The 16,664-nt window shown below is 44.1% G+C and overlaps 1 protein-coding gene across 1 annotated transcript; it reads left to right on the forward strand.

Moving 5' to 3' along the window:
- Positions 1-3,325: 3,325 nt before the first annotated feature.
- On the forward strand, positions 3,326-16,399 carry map6d1 (MAP6 domain containing 1). Its single transcript, XM_049599162.1, has 3 exons — positions 3,326-4,340; positions 7,247-7,571; positions 15,720-16,399. Exons 1-3 carry the CDS (start codon positions 3,805-3,807, stop codon positions 15,795-15,797), a joined length of 939 nt encoding a protein of 312 aa, XP_049455119.1. The 5' UTR covers positions 3,326-3,804; the 3' UTR covers positions 15,798-16,399.
- The last annotated feature ends 265 nt before the right edge of the window (positions 16,400-16,664 follow it).

The raw sequence follows: 16,664 nt of genomic DNA on the forward strand, positions 1-16,664 counted from the left end.
ACTGAAGAAAGCTCTCTGGTCATGCAGTGAATTGTACACATACTGGAAGAACATTTTTCACTGTTTCTCTGAGGCTTTTGGGAAATCTTGGGAACCTGATCCACTCTATCTTTGGAGTGACTTGCTTCTTTTCCTCTGCTGGCCAATACCAAAAAATGGCTGTTTTATTTGGTGGTTTATGGTGATTGCAAAGAAGTTAATTTTACTAATGTGGAAGATGGACTCTGTTCCTACATATGATTTATGGTTAAATTAAAAGGCAAACACATCTGGAGAGACTGAGATTCTACGATGAGGGTAGAGGTGTTGTGTTTGTAAGATTTGGGGCCCTGTACTGAAATTCTCTCAGGGTGAAGGCTTCTGTAATAATATTTTTTCAGATGAAGCACTGTGCTGTGCATATTTTACCTTTACTTTATACATAACTTTTACTACTACTACTTTGTTCTACTCATTCTGACTGTGGCCACTGTTACATATGGTACTTGTATACTTAAGTGAAGGGTCTGAATACTTCTTCCATGTGTGGCTTTTTGGACATACTGTGTAAGAAAAAGAAATGTACACACCGACAGTTCATTTCAAAAAAGTCCACTGTGCAGCAGAGTAATGTCATGTATCCCCCTGCAGATGGTGGTATCGCACTGCTCTTTCCAAAGGATTCTACTTCCTGGATATTGCTCATTACCCCTATCAGAAATTCACTGATAACCTAACAATGCTCATCCTCTTTCATTATCTGATGCTGAAAAGTCATCTGCAGCTAATGAATATGGCCCATTACACCACAAAACCTGTGCCATCTATCACTGAAAGTACAGTGGTGTAAAGATGAAGTGTCTGTTCATCTTCATCGACGAGCGCTGCCTTTCCTGTGTCACCTCAGTGACTCTTAAACTGTTGTGCTGCCTCCCTGTGAGAGGCTCATCTTCTCTGTGAACAGCTCACACAGGGAAGTTCTGATGCCTTCAGTGCATCCAGTACCACTCTGTCAACTTAACGCACATACCACCGTTTCACACTCGCTCAAACTGTAATCAGCTGTAATAAACATGGCCAGGAAGAGCTCTCTCATCTGCTGTCTTTTTTATCTTTTACTGCCAAACTGGCATCATGGAGAAATAACCAGTAATCTCAGAAGAATCAGAGCACTGTGGAGTCTCTTCATCCATTTCTAATACCACATGAAAGGCAAGCTACAGTTGTTTATAACAGATCATGTTGAGGATGAGTTGGTGGCTCAGTGTGCAAAGACATGATGTGCTTATAGTGTCAAGATATGGAGTCTTCTTTGGCAAACACTGCTGTCATGGATAAAACTTTTAGGGATCCTGTATGGTACTATATTGGCTTTCCACTGGTTCTTTCCCCACTGAACTAAACTTAACTAGCAGAAGAACCAGTGGAGAAGCTCTAAAGAACGATACAGGGCCTGCGTGGTTCTTTAGAGGTTCTTCAGTTTAGTTAAGTTTACTGGGGGGGAAATTAAAGACACTACATTAAAATATCCTGTAACTGTGTATTTCCAGAGGATAACGCATTAATGTATTGTGCACAGATATAAATAAGTTTGTAAACCACTGCTCTAATGGTTATAGCACTATATGACAAAGTCACCTTAAAGAGATGGATGCCACATAGCACTAAAACAAGCCAAACAACTGCTTCCAGGTATTGTTCAGCGCTATTTTTGTTTAGAGTGTAGTCCTCACACCTAAACAGCAAAATACATCATGTGTCCATGCCTTTAAAAACAATCCGTATGAGCGACTGTGACTATATTTACTTTCAGGCAACAGCCTTTTCTTGTGTTACAAGAGAGTTACACTACTTGCTCCTTTGAATTGCTTCAGTCGCTTTCAACAGAGGACTGACAGAGATATTTTCTATGACAAAAAGGCTGAGCAACAACCTGCATGAGGAAAGTGAGCCCCAGAGACCAAGCGACAATGCTCTGAGCAACACATGGGCTAATCTACACTTGGTAATGGGGGAATGTCATGATGGGCCCTTCAAGCAGCCCACCCACCCAGGGCCAGCAGAGATGCAGCAGAGGGCCTATCCCAGCTGACAGTGGGCAAGAGGTGGGGTACACCAGACTATCACAGGGCTGACACATAGAGACAGACAGACAACCATTCATGCTCACATTCACACCTACCGACAATTTAGAGTCACCAATTAACCTGCATGTCTTTGGACTGTGGGAGGAAGCTGGAGTACCCAGAGAAAACCCACCAGCCCGAGAGGCTGCCCCACCCTGGGTTCCAACCAGGAACCCTTTGCTGTGAGGTGACAATGCTAACCACTGCACCACTGTACCGCCACATTAACAGTGTCTTTGTTTATTCAAGTATCCCGGGAAGCCATAACAGTGTGACCGTCAATCAATCAATTTTATTTATAAAGCCCAATATCACAAATCACAGTTTGCCTCACAGGGCTTTACAGCATATGACATCCCTCTGTCCTTAGGACCCTCACAGCGGATAAAGAAAAACTCTGACAGTGTGTCAGTCAGCATAAACACACTGGCAGCTGAAACTGAGGCAGCTCAATGCCAAACTGCATGAATTAACTGATTAATCGATTAGTTTTCAACTATTAACTTAATCACCAACTAATTTAATAATTATCAATCCATTTGGGTAATTTTCTAAAGAAAAACAGTAAAAATTCTCTAAATTCAACTTAAAAAATATAATTTTTTTAATAGTGTTTTTACTCGTCTGTGACAGTGAACTGAATATCTTTGGGTTGTGAACAAAACAAGACATTTGAGGACATCATCTTGGGCTTTGGGCCACACCGATCCACATTTTTCACTATTTTCTGACACTTTATAAACCAAATAACTAATGACAATTAATGTAAATTAACCATCATCAATTTCTTCCTGTGACATGTACAAAGGGGTCCTCTGTGGGCTCCATCATGATAACGCACCATTAATCCTAATATGTACAATAGGCTGTAACATAAAGTGTGCACTACACACTGAATTTAATCTTAAAGCAAATAAATACACACTTCTTTTGATAAAAATTCACTGTGAGGAATGTTTTTTTAATCTGAATCTCATTACCTCCATAGAAGTGCAGCAGGTTGATGCAACACATGGCAAATAGTAACCATGAGAAATAAGAGCCATTTCAAATACATTCTCCACACACACACACACACACACACACACACACACACACTCCAGCTGGGGTCATCAGGTTTGATGAGTGTTTAAGTTGAACCTCTAACACGTCTACCAGCCTACTGTAGCTACTGTAGGTTTGACGCCGCATCATAATTATGTAACCCTCAGCATGCTGGCAACAGTTAAGGTACAGTAATATCAGTGATGCCAAGTGTGGAAGCCATAAATCATCTCTGCTTCACGATCTGAATCGCAGGAGCGTCAGGAGGAGAAAAATCACAAGGTTTATTATTATTTAGAGTCGGATGCGGACTCTGTGCAGTCAGCTGGAGATGCGGAGAATAATTTGCCACAGATTCCTCTGCATAGTGGAGGCACTATCACAGACCACGTGAGAGGAATATTCAATGACGGTCCCCGACAGACCGGTTCATCTCTGCTGGCACTCCTCTGCTGCTGACATGGACTCTTGGACACTGTGTTTCCCCAGCTTCCCACAAACGGACGCGGAGGGAGGGCAACACTCCGTCTGAATGTAACCTCTCATCTTTTGCCGTTTTTCTCTTCTTTTTTCTGTTCTTTTTTGTTTCATTTTCTTCTTCTTCTTTTTCCTCCTCCTCCTCCTCCACAAGTCAAACACTCACAGAGGGGGGGTGATGGCTTGGCCGTGCATCAGCAGAGTGTGCTGCCTGGCTCGCTTCTGGAACCAGTTCGACAAATCGGACCTGTCCGTCCCGCTCACCATCCAGAACTACTCGGACATCGCCGAGCAGGAGGTGCGGTCCGTCACCAAACAGGTCTCCGCGTCGGAGCGCGCGCACGGGAATAACTACTCGACCCCGGACCCGCGTGCCGCCGGCGACTCTCCTGCGCCCAAAGATGGCACGGGCACCCGGGGATCGTTCCGGGCGCGGAAGGAGCCCAGCTACAAGCCCCGGGAGGACTACCACCCGCCCGGAGTGCCTTTCCCCAGTGTTACCCAGTACAAGCAGGATTTCAAACCCTGGCCCATTCCCAGGAAGGAGAATTTCCCGTGGATTAGTAACGGGGGCAGCAGGGCGGACAGTGTGTCGGACAGCCCGGGGAACAGTTACCACAGCCAGGCACAGCCCGGGGAGAGAGAGGAGCGGGGCAGGGGGCAGAGGTGGGGAGAGCAGCAGGTGATGGAGGGGAGCAAAACCAGCTCCTACAGGTAGGACAGCTCATCCTCTATTAGTAGCTACTTGTTTCAGCACCTGTCGCTGTCCTCTGCATCTGACTGATGGAGCAGCCAGGATGTGTGTGTGTGTGTGTGTGTGTGTGTGTGTGTGTGTGTGTGTGTGTGTGTGTGTGTGTGTGTGAATGTGGGGAGAATTACTGTGAAGGAGAAAGAGCCACCAAAAAGTGTCCACTGTGCAGAGGGACTCATGCAGCATGGGAGGCCAACTGTCCACAGAGAGTGAAGGGAGACAGAAATAATCAGGACTGGGTCTAAGAAAAGAAATAAGCAAGTGACAAGATGTGAGACGGGAAGCTAAGGAGGACAAGTTAGTCAGGATGCATGAGCAATTTTGCCTTTGTAAGGATCAGGTGAATTTTGGGGCCTTTTTGGCAATGGTTAATAACTGGGAAAATTGACACCATTATAGATGCAGACAGGACATGTGCAGCAGCAGTTGGAACAAGCTCTCTCAACCACCTGGAAAAAAATATTGATAGTCGAATTGGAAATGGGTGGGACTGGGTTATCATTATTTTACTGAGTAAGTAAAGACTTTAGTTTAAATTCAGTGATGTTAGATGGTGGCAGTGCAACATTTTGGATGCCAACCGCTTAGAAGAAGAAGAGGAAAAAGAAGCAGTCAGGTAATCTGGCAGTCAGTTGGTGATTTGCTGATGGCTGCTTTGATGCCTAATTAGATGTGTTTTAATAGTTCATTGACTTCCAGGGTCGACCCAGCAAGCCTGCATGGAGATAGGGGCCATCAATAATTCTCTTACACATTTCATATTCATATTAGAGCGAGCTAAAGTATGAATATTTGATATTTTTCCTGCATTTTATTTAAGGATATGTGGATGGGAAGTTTTAGAGCAGTGATTCCGAACTTTTTGGGCCCTTAACCTTTTAAAAAGAAGCAATGATTACTTACAATCCTCTGCCAAATGATTTACATGCATCGCAATGAAAGACAGCTAAATCTAATTTGATGATGTTTCTCAACTTGCTTCCCGTCATTTTCTCCTGATCCCTTGGTTGGTCCAGACCCCTGTTAAGAGTTATATAAACAACCTATGGTAATTATTAAAGGGGTATTCTGGTGATTTAGTGTCTTAACTTGGGGGACAACTCTTCTCTTGAAAATCCAGAGGCTGCGATATCTGGGGTCTCATTTCTAAACATTGCGTACACACGAAACCAGGCCTGAAAGAGCCATACACTACTTCCCAGGGAAAAGCTGTGATCTACAAAAACACACCTGATGGGAGAGACTTTGACCCATGCTCACGAACATTCTGGAGACTGGAAATTGGCGACGCAGATGGTGAGGTGGAAGCCTGATTGTAGAAACCATTTTTGGCTTTTGTCTGTACGCACATTTTTAGTATGGATCCTACGCACTGTTTTATAAATGACACCCCAGGTCTTTTGGCCACTGTTCAAGCTCCACGAACACTGGATCCTACACACATCAAATAATGCAACTCGAAAGCATCTTTCATTTACCCTCACTGCCTGATTAGTGTTCGCTCTATCCCCCAGTCTCAAACCCAGTCCACGACATCAGCAGGGTTATTTTCCCAGACTTAAGCAAGCTCCATCCCAAGCTACAGAAGACATCACAAGACAACTGTTTTCACAAGCTAAGCACTCCCTGTGACAAGTAAACTGATCGTCACGTGTAACATTGGTAGAATGGCCCTTTAAACCGACTCTACTAATTTTCAACCAGCTTTGTGTCATCACAATGTGGGTAGTATGCGTAAATGAACGTTAATCTTCCCTCCATGTTGCCAGAGCCCAGATCCGCTGCTCATCTCTCAAATCAAACACGTCATTTATTGGATATTCGCTGGCTCTAGGGCTGCTGCTCGAACTACAGATTGTACTTTGGTATTAGGACAATAAGAATATAGAGGCAGATCGAGGCAGGGAGCCGCTGTCTCTATCTCTCTCAAACTGAGATCAAACTGTAAAACTAGATCAGGGGTCAGCAACCTTGACTATCAAAAGAGACAGTTTTGGCCAAAAAAGAAAAAAGAAAATCTCTCTGAAGCCACAAATTTGAGCCTCATAATAAAGGTAACAGAGCCTTTAAAGTCAAATTTAGACTACTGTAGTCATCGCTAGTGATGTTTTTAGAGGAAAAAGCGCCAGGCCACAGACGTATGATGCACATTTTAGTTGAAGAAATGTTAAAACATACTTTAAATTTGTGTATAAGCAACACATTTTTATAGTTGAAGAATGTAAGAATCACTTTAGGCCTACAACAATAAATGAAAATCAAAATGTTATAACAGTGATTCATTTCCATGTAATTTTCTGTCAAAGCCACGGGGAGCCACTGGAGAGGGGCCAAAGAGCAGCATGCGGATCTGGAGCCGCAGGTTGCCTACCCCTGAACTATACGCCAGGATTCTGCTACTGCATTGCCTATTTCTTGCCTTTTTTTCAGAAACATTTTAGTGTACTGTTTAGCTGTAGTACAAGAGTTATTAAACAGGAAGTGGGTGCCATACTGTTTCCTTTACTGTGTAAACAGAGGCTGGAAAAAATGAGATCAAACAGAAAAAACAAGGCAGCGCTGATCAAATATGAACCAACATTCTGTAACTGCGTTTTCGGAACATATTTTAGTTTACTGTTTAACTACAACACATTACCGTTGGTTAACAGCCGGCTGCCAATACATCACCCACCAGTGGGCGCGTTTATGGGTACGATGTGGCACCAATTTCAAAGTATTTGCATCTTTCTACTGCACAGGCAGCCTAGTTTTATAAAAAAAAGACCTTCTTTCCAGTAGTGAAATACTTATTAATAAGGCACAGTTAAACAAACTTTAGCCTGTACTGAGCCTCCATCAACCACCTGATGCATCTGTCTTCCTCCAGGCAAGAGTACAGGCCCTGGACGGGGGTGAAACCAGCCAAAAGTGCGAGGAAAAATCCTCCAGCTCAGTACTCCAGTCCAGGGACAGAGGCCACCCATGTCCCGCGTGAGACTAGCTACCAGGCTGCCTACAGCGGGGAGGTCCACAGGTCCTTAGGGCTCCATCAGGGGGAGCACAATATCCTATCTGCCACCTCCAACGTACAACCTGCTGCTGTCCCCCTGCCCATTCCCACTGCCCTGCAAACTGGCAGCTCACCCATTCCCTCCAGCCTCCAGCAGAGCGTCCCACCTGAGAGGACCGAGCTTGGTACAACCAAGGGAGAGGTAAGCAAAGACAGCAGAGTTGCTCAAATGGTGTATTATCCCGATATATTAAAGCTGGTGTCAGTCCTTCAGCTGGAGGAGCCATGTAATGTACGTTACTAAAACAGCTGTAGGTTCGAAGAGCTCATTGGAGGAGCTACAGGTTTAAATTGCAGCATGCTCTCCTCCTGAAAGTCATCTTCGCTTATCTCCCTGGTGGCCTGTTGCTGTTGGGGCGTTTCAGAAAAGTGATACAGCATTCTGTCCCTAAGCAGCTCAAAGTGACCCAGCTGTTTAAAACAGGCCATGTACTGTGTTAGGTAACACTCTGCTGGTGCTACACTCATTACTTTGACCTGAATAGAGCCAGCTTGATGAGAACAAAAAACTAAATCAGTAATTCTTCCAACTGTGGTTCATTTTCATCAGATAACAAAACAAATCTGTAGAGAAATATGTTGATGTCTGTCTTTAAATAAATCCTTCTTGGTGATTTTATTTTATCGTTTAGAGGGAAAATATAAACATATTTCATGAAATGTACAAATCCTAATCTGTAATTTATATCTGGAGTCTAAAGTTTGAAGGGTTAAAGTTTTTTTTCTTCTTTCTTTGACGATATCCCTCAAGGTGTTCTTGAGATATCACATTCATGAGAATGTGACGGGCAGGGTCACAGTGACCTTGACCTATGACCATTGACCACCAAATCTGAATGAGTTCATTAACTCAAAGGGGACTTTAGTGCCAAGTTTGAAGAAATAGATATCACGTTCACGAGAATGAGACAGATGAGGTTACAGTGACCTTAACCTTTGACCTATGACCACCAAAATCTAATCAGTTCATCGTTAAGTCCAAGTGGATGTTCGTGCCAAACTTGAAGAAATCCCTTAAGGTGATCTTGAGATGTCGCATTCACGAGAATGCGACAGATGGGGTCACAGTGACCTTGACCTTTGACCACTGACTTCCAACTTTGAATCAGGTCATCCTTCACTCAAGGTGGACATTTGTGCCAAATTTGAAGAAATTCCCTCGAGGTGTTCTTGACATATTGCATTCACGAGAATGAGACAGACAAGGCCACAGTGACCTTGACCTTTGACCACCAAAATCAATTCAGTTCATTGTTGAGTCCAAGTGGACATTTTTTCCAAACTTGAAGAAATCCCTCGAGGCATTCTTGAGATATTGTGTTCACAAGAATGACACAGCCAAAGTCACAGTGACCTTGACCTTTGACCATCAAAATCAAATCAGTTCAGTGTCCAAGTGGACGTTTGTGCCAAATTTGAGGAAATTCCTTAAGAGATGCAGTAATCAGAGCTTCTCTGTGGTTTGTTGTGGTGACAGTCCAGCTGTGCATGCATGTTAGTGCATGTAAATCCTTGTGTGTGTGTCCCACTGGCTAGCGAATCGCAGCCACTCTGCATTGCGCTCATACGGTGGTTACAGCTGATCGCAGAAGCATAGCGCCCATGGTCAGGTTTCCTGCAATTAACACCATTAGCTTTGTTAGCACTGTTGCTGTTCGCGCTGTTAGCACCATTAGCTGCTAGGTGAGAGCCATATGCAGACAACCTCTGAATCATAGATAGCTCCAAATAAAGTACAGAGGTAGTTTAATATAATCAGGGGCAAAATGACAGTTGAAGAATAACCGAAATGTTCACACAGTTTTGCATTTTGACCCAGATTTGCGCTCTCAGACATGAGACAGAAAGACGGGCGCACAAAGAACCAGATGTCTGATTGAAGCATAACTAACAACAACAAGGCGAGAGGATTTGCTCAGGAAGCCGAGAACTCATCAGTTCTGTCAGGTTGTTCCAGATTATCGGATAAACTGAACGGGGTGAGGGGCACATCCCCCTTTCCTCTGTCTGTGCCCCTCCCTGGGTGCTGCGGCTCAGGTCAGCTGTTTTGCGTGACAGTAAGCGAGATAGTTTTTGGGAATCTCCAGAGGTTTAGTGCCATCCCTCTTCCCCGCCCACACCCCTCTGTGCCATCTGCCAGTGGAGAGCTGGGGCTGGTCTGGGATGGGCCGGGTCAGGCTGCTCTGTCTGTTTGCACACTGTGTAGCAATAAATCTCACACTGAAAGATATCTGGGAAGGTTAAAAATGGTTGGGTTTTTTAGTGGGAAAAGCTGTTTGCAGAGCTTTAGCTATCACTGAGGACACTGAGGTCCTCTGTATTTGTTTTAGGAATCTGGGGGAAGTTTAAAGTCTACTTTAGTGAATATTTTATTGCCAGTAGTTTGTTGACTTAATATATTCAAACTTTTAGGCTAATAAATAATAAAGGATTCATTATTTCCCACCAGAATATTATTGTAGCAATATGCAGAATTGATAGCCAGTGAAAAATATGTCTCCAAATTTTATTCACTGTTCCTCCACTGAGCAAATCCCTGACATCTCTGGATAAATAAACACATTTAAATATGAGAGTATGTTTAGTAGGGCTGCCCACGAATAAGAATTTTCCCAGTCGGACAACAGTCATCATTGAGGGCCATTAGTCGACTAGTTGCCTGCATGTTTATGATATTAATTTAATTATTAAATTGTATATTTTGGGTGGGGCAACACAATGGTTTGAGTTGAAGGTGTGAGAAAGAGTAGTATCAATAACATTGTTAACACTGTGCTACATTACAGAGAAATACAAAACCGTACTAATGAACCTTCATTAATATAGGCCTATATTTTATCTACAAGTGCACGTCACACACTGAGCGAGCTGCCTGTTAATGACGCTGTGGGCTAATGGGCATGTAGCTACTTCCATGTTTCAGATGGTACGTCATGTTTGTAGTCGACCAATGAAGATGAGTTTACATATCACCTTGGGTTCGTCCTTCACCTTCTCAAAATGATCCCACACTTTGGATTTCCTGCCCGACATGTTATTAACTAGCCTGTGGAATAACCGCAGGTACCAGTCCTGGAAATTAGGGGCCATACACATGCCGCGTCTTTAACCGCCTGGAAAACATGTGGTTGGGCACAAGGTGCTACTCTTGTGCTTTTTTTGTGTCAGCTTTCCGGAGTGCAGCGTCTGAGGTTGCTAAGTAACCTTAACAAGCACAGTATAGCCTGAGTGCAGAGCTGATCTTCTTCCAGACGCTGTTTGTAAGTGTGTAGGCCTATCGTCTGTGGGACAGATGTAAAGCTCTGGGTAGCCCTGCACTAACATGATCAGCTTTACCGTATTTATCAGACTGAATATTTACAGAAGAAGGCAAAGATATCTGTTGGCTGTGATTGGTTTGTAACCTGACTCCTGTCTGACTAAGATTTGGTCAGCTATTAGGGGCTGTCCTAATGTTTACATCCCTTAATGGTCAAACACTTTATTTTCCTCATAATTGTCCATGATGGAACACCTATATTCACCTGGAACAACCAAGTAGAAAAAAGGGTGGAAATCTGAGATTTTTGCTCACAGGGATCACTTCTACATTATTAGAAACTTTGCCACTTTTTAATATGAACATCCAACATTGTAACATTGTATATGACACAAAAAGGAGACGGATGATAGCTCCACTTTAAAAACTCATTGCATTTTTCTGAAAAATGCAGTGTCTCAAGGTCAGCTCGTGAGAAGCTAACATTTTGGAGATGCACAGGACAGAGACATTTGTGTTGGGGAGTAAAACTTGCAGATGATATAACTGAATAAGTGAGATAAAATGAATAAATGAAATGAAAACATTTAAATAATTAAAAAAATAGAATAAATGTTGTTTCAAGTTTTTCTTGGAGAAGGGAGACTTATGACCTCAGTGCTTATGAAATCTTAGCTACAGCCCTGTGTGTGCACCCTCAGGCCTAAATTTCAGAGGTTTAGGAAAAAGTGATTAATGCATGAGAAAAAATAACTAGTTATTTGCATACTTTTAGGAATAATGACTTCTCTATGAAGCATTAATGTCCCTCACTATCCTGCGTGGTGGTGATGGAGGTCGAACTGAGAGATGTCAATGGTGGGACACGGACTCTATTAATAAACGGTGGCCCAGTTGGAGTAAGAGTTCACGGCACATTAAGAAGGGATGTGCTGCTGGCAGTATGTTTGGCTGTGGGACTGAGTACTGCAGTCGATGTTACACACACACCGCCACTAGCACACACACATACATGTGCAGTTTTCATGCAGTTTCATCAGCTATACCACAATCTGCCAGTGCGACACAAACCAGCCTGGCAGCAAATCAAGCTGATCTTAGATAATCCACCCCAGTCACCGACGGCCCACTCGCTGCCGACTCATTATTGACTCACCAGCCCCCTGCAGAGGTGTCTGACCAAGCATTACACATCCCACTCCAGTATGCATTACAGTGGGTCATGGCACTCCGCTGGTATTTGTCTTCGAGGGCATTCGGATTCTGTACAATACATGACTGCACCAAACTGTGTTATCACCAGCAGGCCAAGCTTCCTCATTTAGCGAGGGGCAGCACAGAGCGACTGTATTCTATTCATTAAAAGATTTAATGGTTAAGTCCCAAATAAGCTGCTGAAATCAGAATAAATCTGCTCTTGATGATAAAGGAGTTGGGCAGCCATGAAATTCTCATTATTGCTCAAATCAATCTGTCAAATTGTGTGCTCCCCCACCTATAACACATCAAATCCATCTCAACAGATAAAAGCCGTCTCTAATTTTATGACATGCGGCAGACAATTGACCGATTAGGACACGCTGATGCTGTTCATCATGAGGGAAATGTGTTTTCTTGAACTTGCTGAACTTGCAAACCTAATTTAAAACATCCCAGTGAGAGTTTGCTGCGAGCAGTCAGACGAGAGAATGAGACTCTGTTAAACGTGAAACCCGGCTTGTCCGACTTGTCCCGTTTAAACGAGTGTAGCTCTGAATTCTCAGCACATTAGTGTGCGTGTTAGGAACCAGGCCTGGCAACTGCAACACAAGGCAAACAGATTTGCAAGGATGGGCTGTATAATCCGATGTGTGTGTGTGTGTGTGTCAGGGATGAGCAAGACAAAACCGCTGAATGGGGAACACATTCAGCATGCAGAGCGGAAACTTCAGCAGGAAACTCTTGCTATGACAAATTCTCGGTTGTTGTATTATAGTCAGCTTAGAAGCAGCAGCTCCCCTGAGATTTAAGATTGTACTCTCAGAGCTCACAGGCAACTGAGCTTAACTTCTGGATACAATGTGTAATGGCGCTGTGTTTTCACATGGCAGTAACATAGATGCACAGTAGAGGGATGGATATTCTGCTCACAATGGCTTTAAACTGCATAAAGAGGATAGAAAGCCTGAAGGGACAATGCAGCCTAAAATTTACATTCCCATTACCTCTGTTTCTTTCTCTCAATTTAGCCAGGGCTGGAGCCAGAAGGGTGGCACAGGCCCACCATGGAATCTGAATGACCTCCACCCCTCTTTGAAAACAAAAAACTAAAAAGAGATGCAACTCATCGACAAACTGAGCATGGCGTTAGTTCAGGCAGGACACGATGTCAAGCTCAGCTCACATCCCAGCTACATCAGCTGATCTCAAACAGCCCACTGACGGAGCAGCTGATCGATGGAAGGGAGTCAGCTGATACATCACATGATTCTTTTCTATGCCACCAATTGGCGAATCTCATTCAGGGCGCCCTATTTAAGTTGCTCTGGCCTGCCTACTATTGCTGCTTCCTATGCAAGCTGCTTTGCAACCTGCCTCCACCCCAGCTCCTCCTTTTCATGTTGCGTTTGACTTATCCATGTCATTTCTGTTTGTCACTGATGCTGCTCTGTTCTGTTCCCGGGCGGGAACAGCTGCTCTCCCTGGCTTTCCATGTAGGCGCATGGAAGGGCAGGAAGTTTTGCCCTCTCTGCTTCAGGCTTTCCTTGTTTGCATGTGGAAGGGCAGAGAAGTGTGCTCTCTGCCTTAGGCTTTCTGCGTAGACCTAGGAAAGGCAGAGAGGCCCCAGAACAGAGCCATACCACCAAATATAATAATGCAAATGGAAATAAAGTTCTCTTTGACTTAAGTGTTCCTGACTGAACTGAACGGCTCCCGGTGGGCGTATTTCTGCCTTGATGGTGCGGCGTGCCTCTTGGTCAGCTGGGAAAGGCTTGAGGCGAAGCAAGCTCACGGCTTATGTGTTTGCCACTTTCTTTTTCGTTTTAACCCACACCATGATCTTTTCCTGACCCTAACCAAGTGGTTTTTGTGCCTAAACCTAACCAGACCTTAACCACAGGGCATCATGATGATTTCGGAACAACGGGACTTCGGAACAATGAGTTTAATATGGTTGGAACGATGGGATGTCGGACCAATGGGCTGTCGGACCAATGGGCAGACCCCCTAGGGGGTCGTTGTCACATTCCTCTATTGATGGTGGTGATGTCTGTGCAGTTCCCTAAAATCTGAGATTCAAAACCTAGGCTGGGCAAGCTAGATTAGGTATGTCACTAATGCCAAAGCCAATCACTGTCCACAGTGAGAAACACTACTTGATGGGGGAACAAACTTCAGCACAACACCGGCAAAGAAACCTGAAACTTCCAGCGCAGAGCAAAGTTTGCATTACCATAGTCAAAGTTTTGACAGCAAAGGTGGTAGAGTTTGTAGTTTTTGGATGTAAACTAGACCAATGTGAACACACTGTAACATCGATATTACTGTAGGTTTCACATAACACTGTGTCAGTCACCAACAGTTACAAGCTAACAAGCTAACCTATGGGATAGTCGCTGATTTTGGCACACAACAAACTTCTCCATCTGAGTCTGGGTCTGACTGAGGCTCAAACATGGCTGAATCTCTCTGATGTTTCCTCTGATGCCAACACTAGCCTTCTTGATGCACACTGCTCTTCCTGTCAGCAACCTAGCATGGTCTACCATCGCCACACTTCGCTGTTACGTTAGTTCATTTGAGAACTGCTTTTTTTTTTTTTTTTTTACTTTTTATTTGGGGATCCCATGCTACACAAAGTATGAATCATAGCAGAGTATTTTTACTTTCTTTACAACATGGCTGGAGGGGAACTTTAAATCAGTGTGCCATCTGCACCCCCAGTTTATAAACCTGCCACTGTTCCTGCTTTCATTCCTTCCTCCATTGTTTTTCTCTAACTTCTCTTTCCTCCCCTTTTTTTTCTACACCCCTAAAGCTAGTCTTCTCTCTTTGTTATTTTTTTTCTCCCCTTGTCTTTCACTTGGACCTCTTCCCTTTTCCCACGCTGCCCGGGACTACAGACGGAGAGCACTGTGCCAAGTTGGCAGGACTCTGGCAGGGAGGAGAGGACTGTATTGAGAGCAGGGGGAAAGGCAAGAGAAGGTTGAGGGAAAAGAGACAAAGCTAGGGAGGAGGATGAGGAGAGAGGAAGGAGATGCAGCGTGCGATAGGTGATAGAGAGTGAGAGAGGGAGAGACAAGTGGGGGAGGGGCTAGTGAGCACCATTTGATGGATTATTTGTTAAAGTGCAATGTTGCACCGGGTTGCAGTCTTCTTTGGCACCAATCTAATTTAGGAGAGAGGCAGACCTGGCTGCTACACTGAGCAGAAAAGCCGGAGTCTGTGTGTGTATGTGTGTGTGTGGGAGAAGGGTGGAGGTGAAAACACACACACACACACACACACACACACACACACACACACACACACCAATATGACTTGCTGAACAACATGAACTGCCTTCCCTGCCACCCACAGCGCTGTACAGTCACATTCAAAGTGCTATTGGAACAGCAAGCCGTCAATCTTTCCAAAGACCTGGTGCTCAACTTGTCTGATGAAAGCTGCCCGACTCCACAGCTATGTCACTAAATTGAAATAGCCTGGACCATTTTTATCAACAGATCCAATAATTGCTAGAAAGAATAGAACATGGGCGACTTTCTTTTTTATTCGCCACAGCCCAGATAAACTGTGGTCAGGCTCTGAGAACAGCTGCCATCAGCAGAACACAGCAGCACTAAGCAGGAAATAGCAACACAGTCTAGGACGCTAGCAGTCTGACAGCAGACCTGATGCTTCCTGACGGCACAGCCCAGCCAGTCTCCTCTCATTTCATGGGTCCAGTGTGAGCACCACAGCTGCTGCCCTCTCTGGTTTCATCTCTCTGATCACCTTAAAAGCTGCTGTTACACCTGCCTGTCTCTCTCTGTCTCTCCCATGTCTCAGGAACATCTGGTGAGGACCAAGCTCCCTCCGAACCCTTCTGCTGTCTTTCAAAGCGGATCCAGGGTCTTCAACATCTGACAGCCGCTCCGATTTCCAACCATTCCACTTTGATCGGTTTCAGTTTTAAGGAATCAACAGGGGAATGATTTGAGTCCATTCCACAACACAAGAATCTATGCAAGGGAATGTGTACTGTTGTGAAGCCTGTGGAGCTGCAGCGTCAGTGTCCTGAGCAGAGATGGATAGATAGACGCCCCCCCTTTTACACTCCTTCCTGCCCCCGTTGCTATGGAAATGAATATGCATGTAACTACATAGTTTTAAAACAAGCTTTTTTTTTTTGTTTATGCAATTATAGATGCACAAGAAGCTGGCTGCTCTGTGTGTGTGTGAGAGTTTGCGAGTGTGTGTGTGTGTGTGTGTGTGGACCTGCTGATTTGTCCTTTTATTGTACATAATGTTGAGTCTGCTCCAATACTGAATGACATGGATGGTCGTTATGTGAGTATGCTTAGAGTACTTTGTTGCCCTTTGGTGTTTTGCTAGAAATCTGCTAGAATATAAGTTATTTATTTCCTCATTATTCAATGAGTTTACTATTTTGAGAAAAGTATTGTTCGGTCTATTATTTTGTAAATCTATTGTTAAGGAAAAAGAACAAACGTATAATGTAAGTGAAATTACAATAAAAGAATATTAGGTTCTTAGCACTTTCTATGAGATGTCACGTGGCTGCATTTTTTTGGTCCATATTGACACACCATTACACCACCAGCACCAGCCTGAACCGTTGATACAAGGCAGGATGGATCCATGCTTTCATGTTGTTTACACCAAATTCTGACCCTACCATCTGAATGTGGCAGCAGAAATCCAGACTCATCAGACCAGGCAACGTTTTTCCAATCTTCTATTGTCCAGTTTTGGTGAGCCTGTGTGAACTGT

Source organism: Epinephelus fuscoguttatus, linkage group LG15, assembly GCF_011397635.1.
Source record: "Epinephelus fuscoguttatus linkage group LG15, E.fuscoguttatus.final_Chr_v1".
Taxonomy (NCBI): domain Eukaryota; kingdom Metazoa; phylum Chordata; class Actinopteri; order Perciformes; family Serranidae; genus Epinephelus; species Epinephelus fuscoguttatus.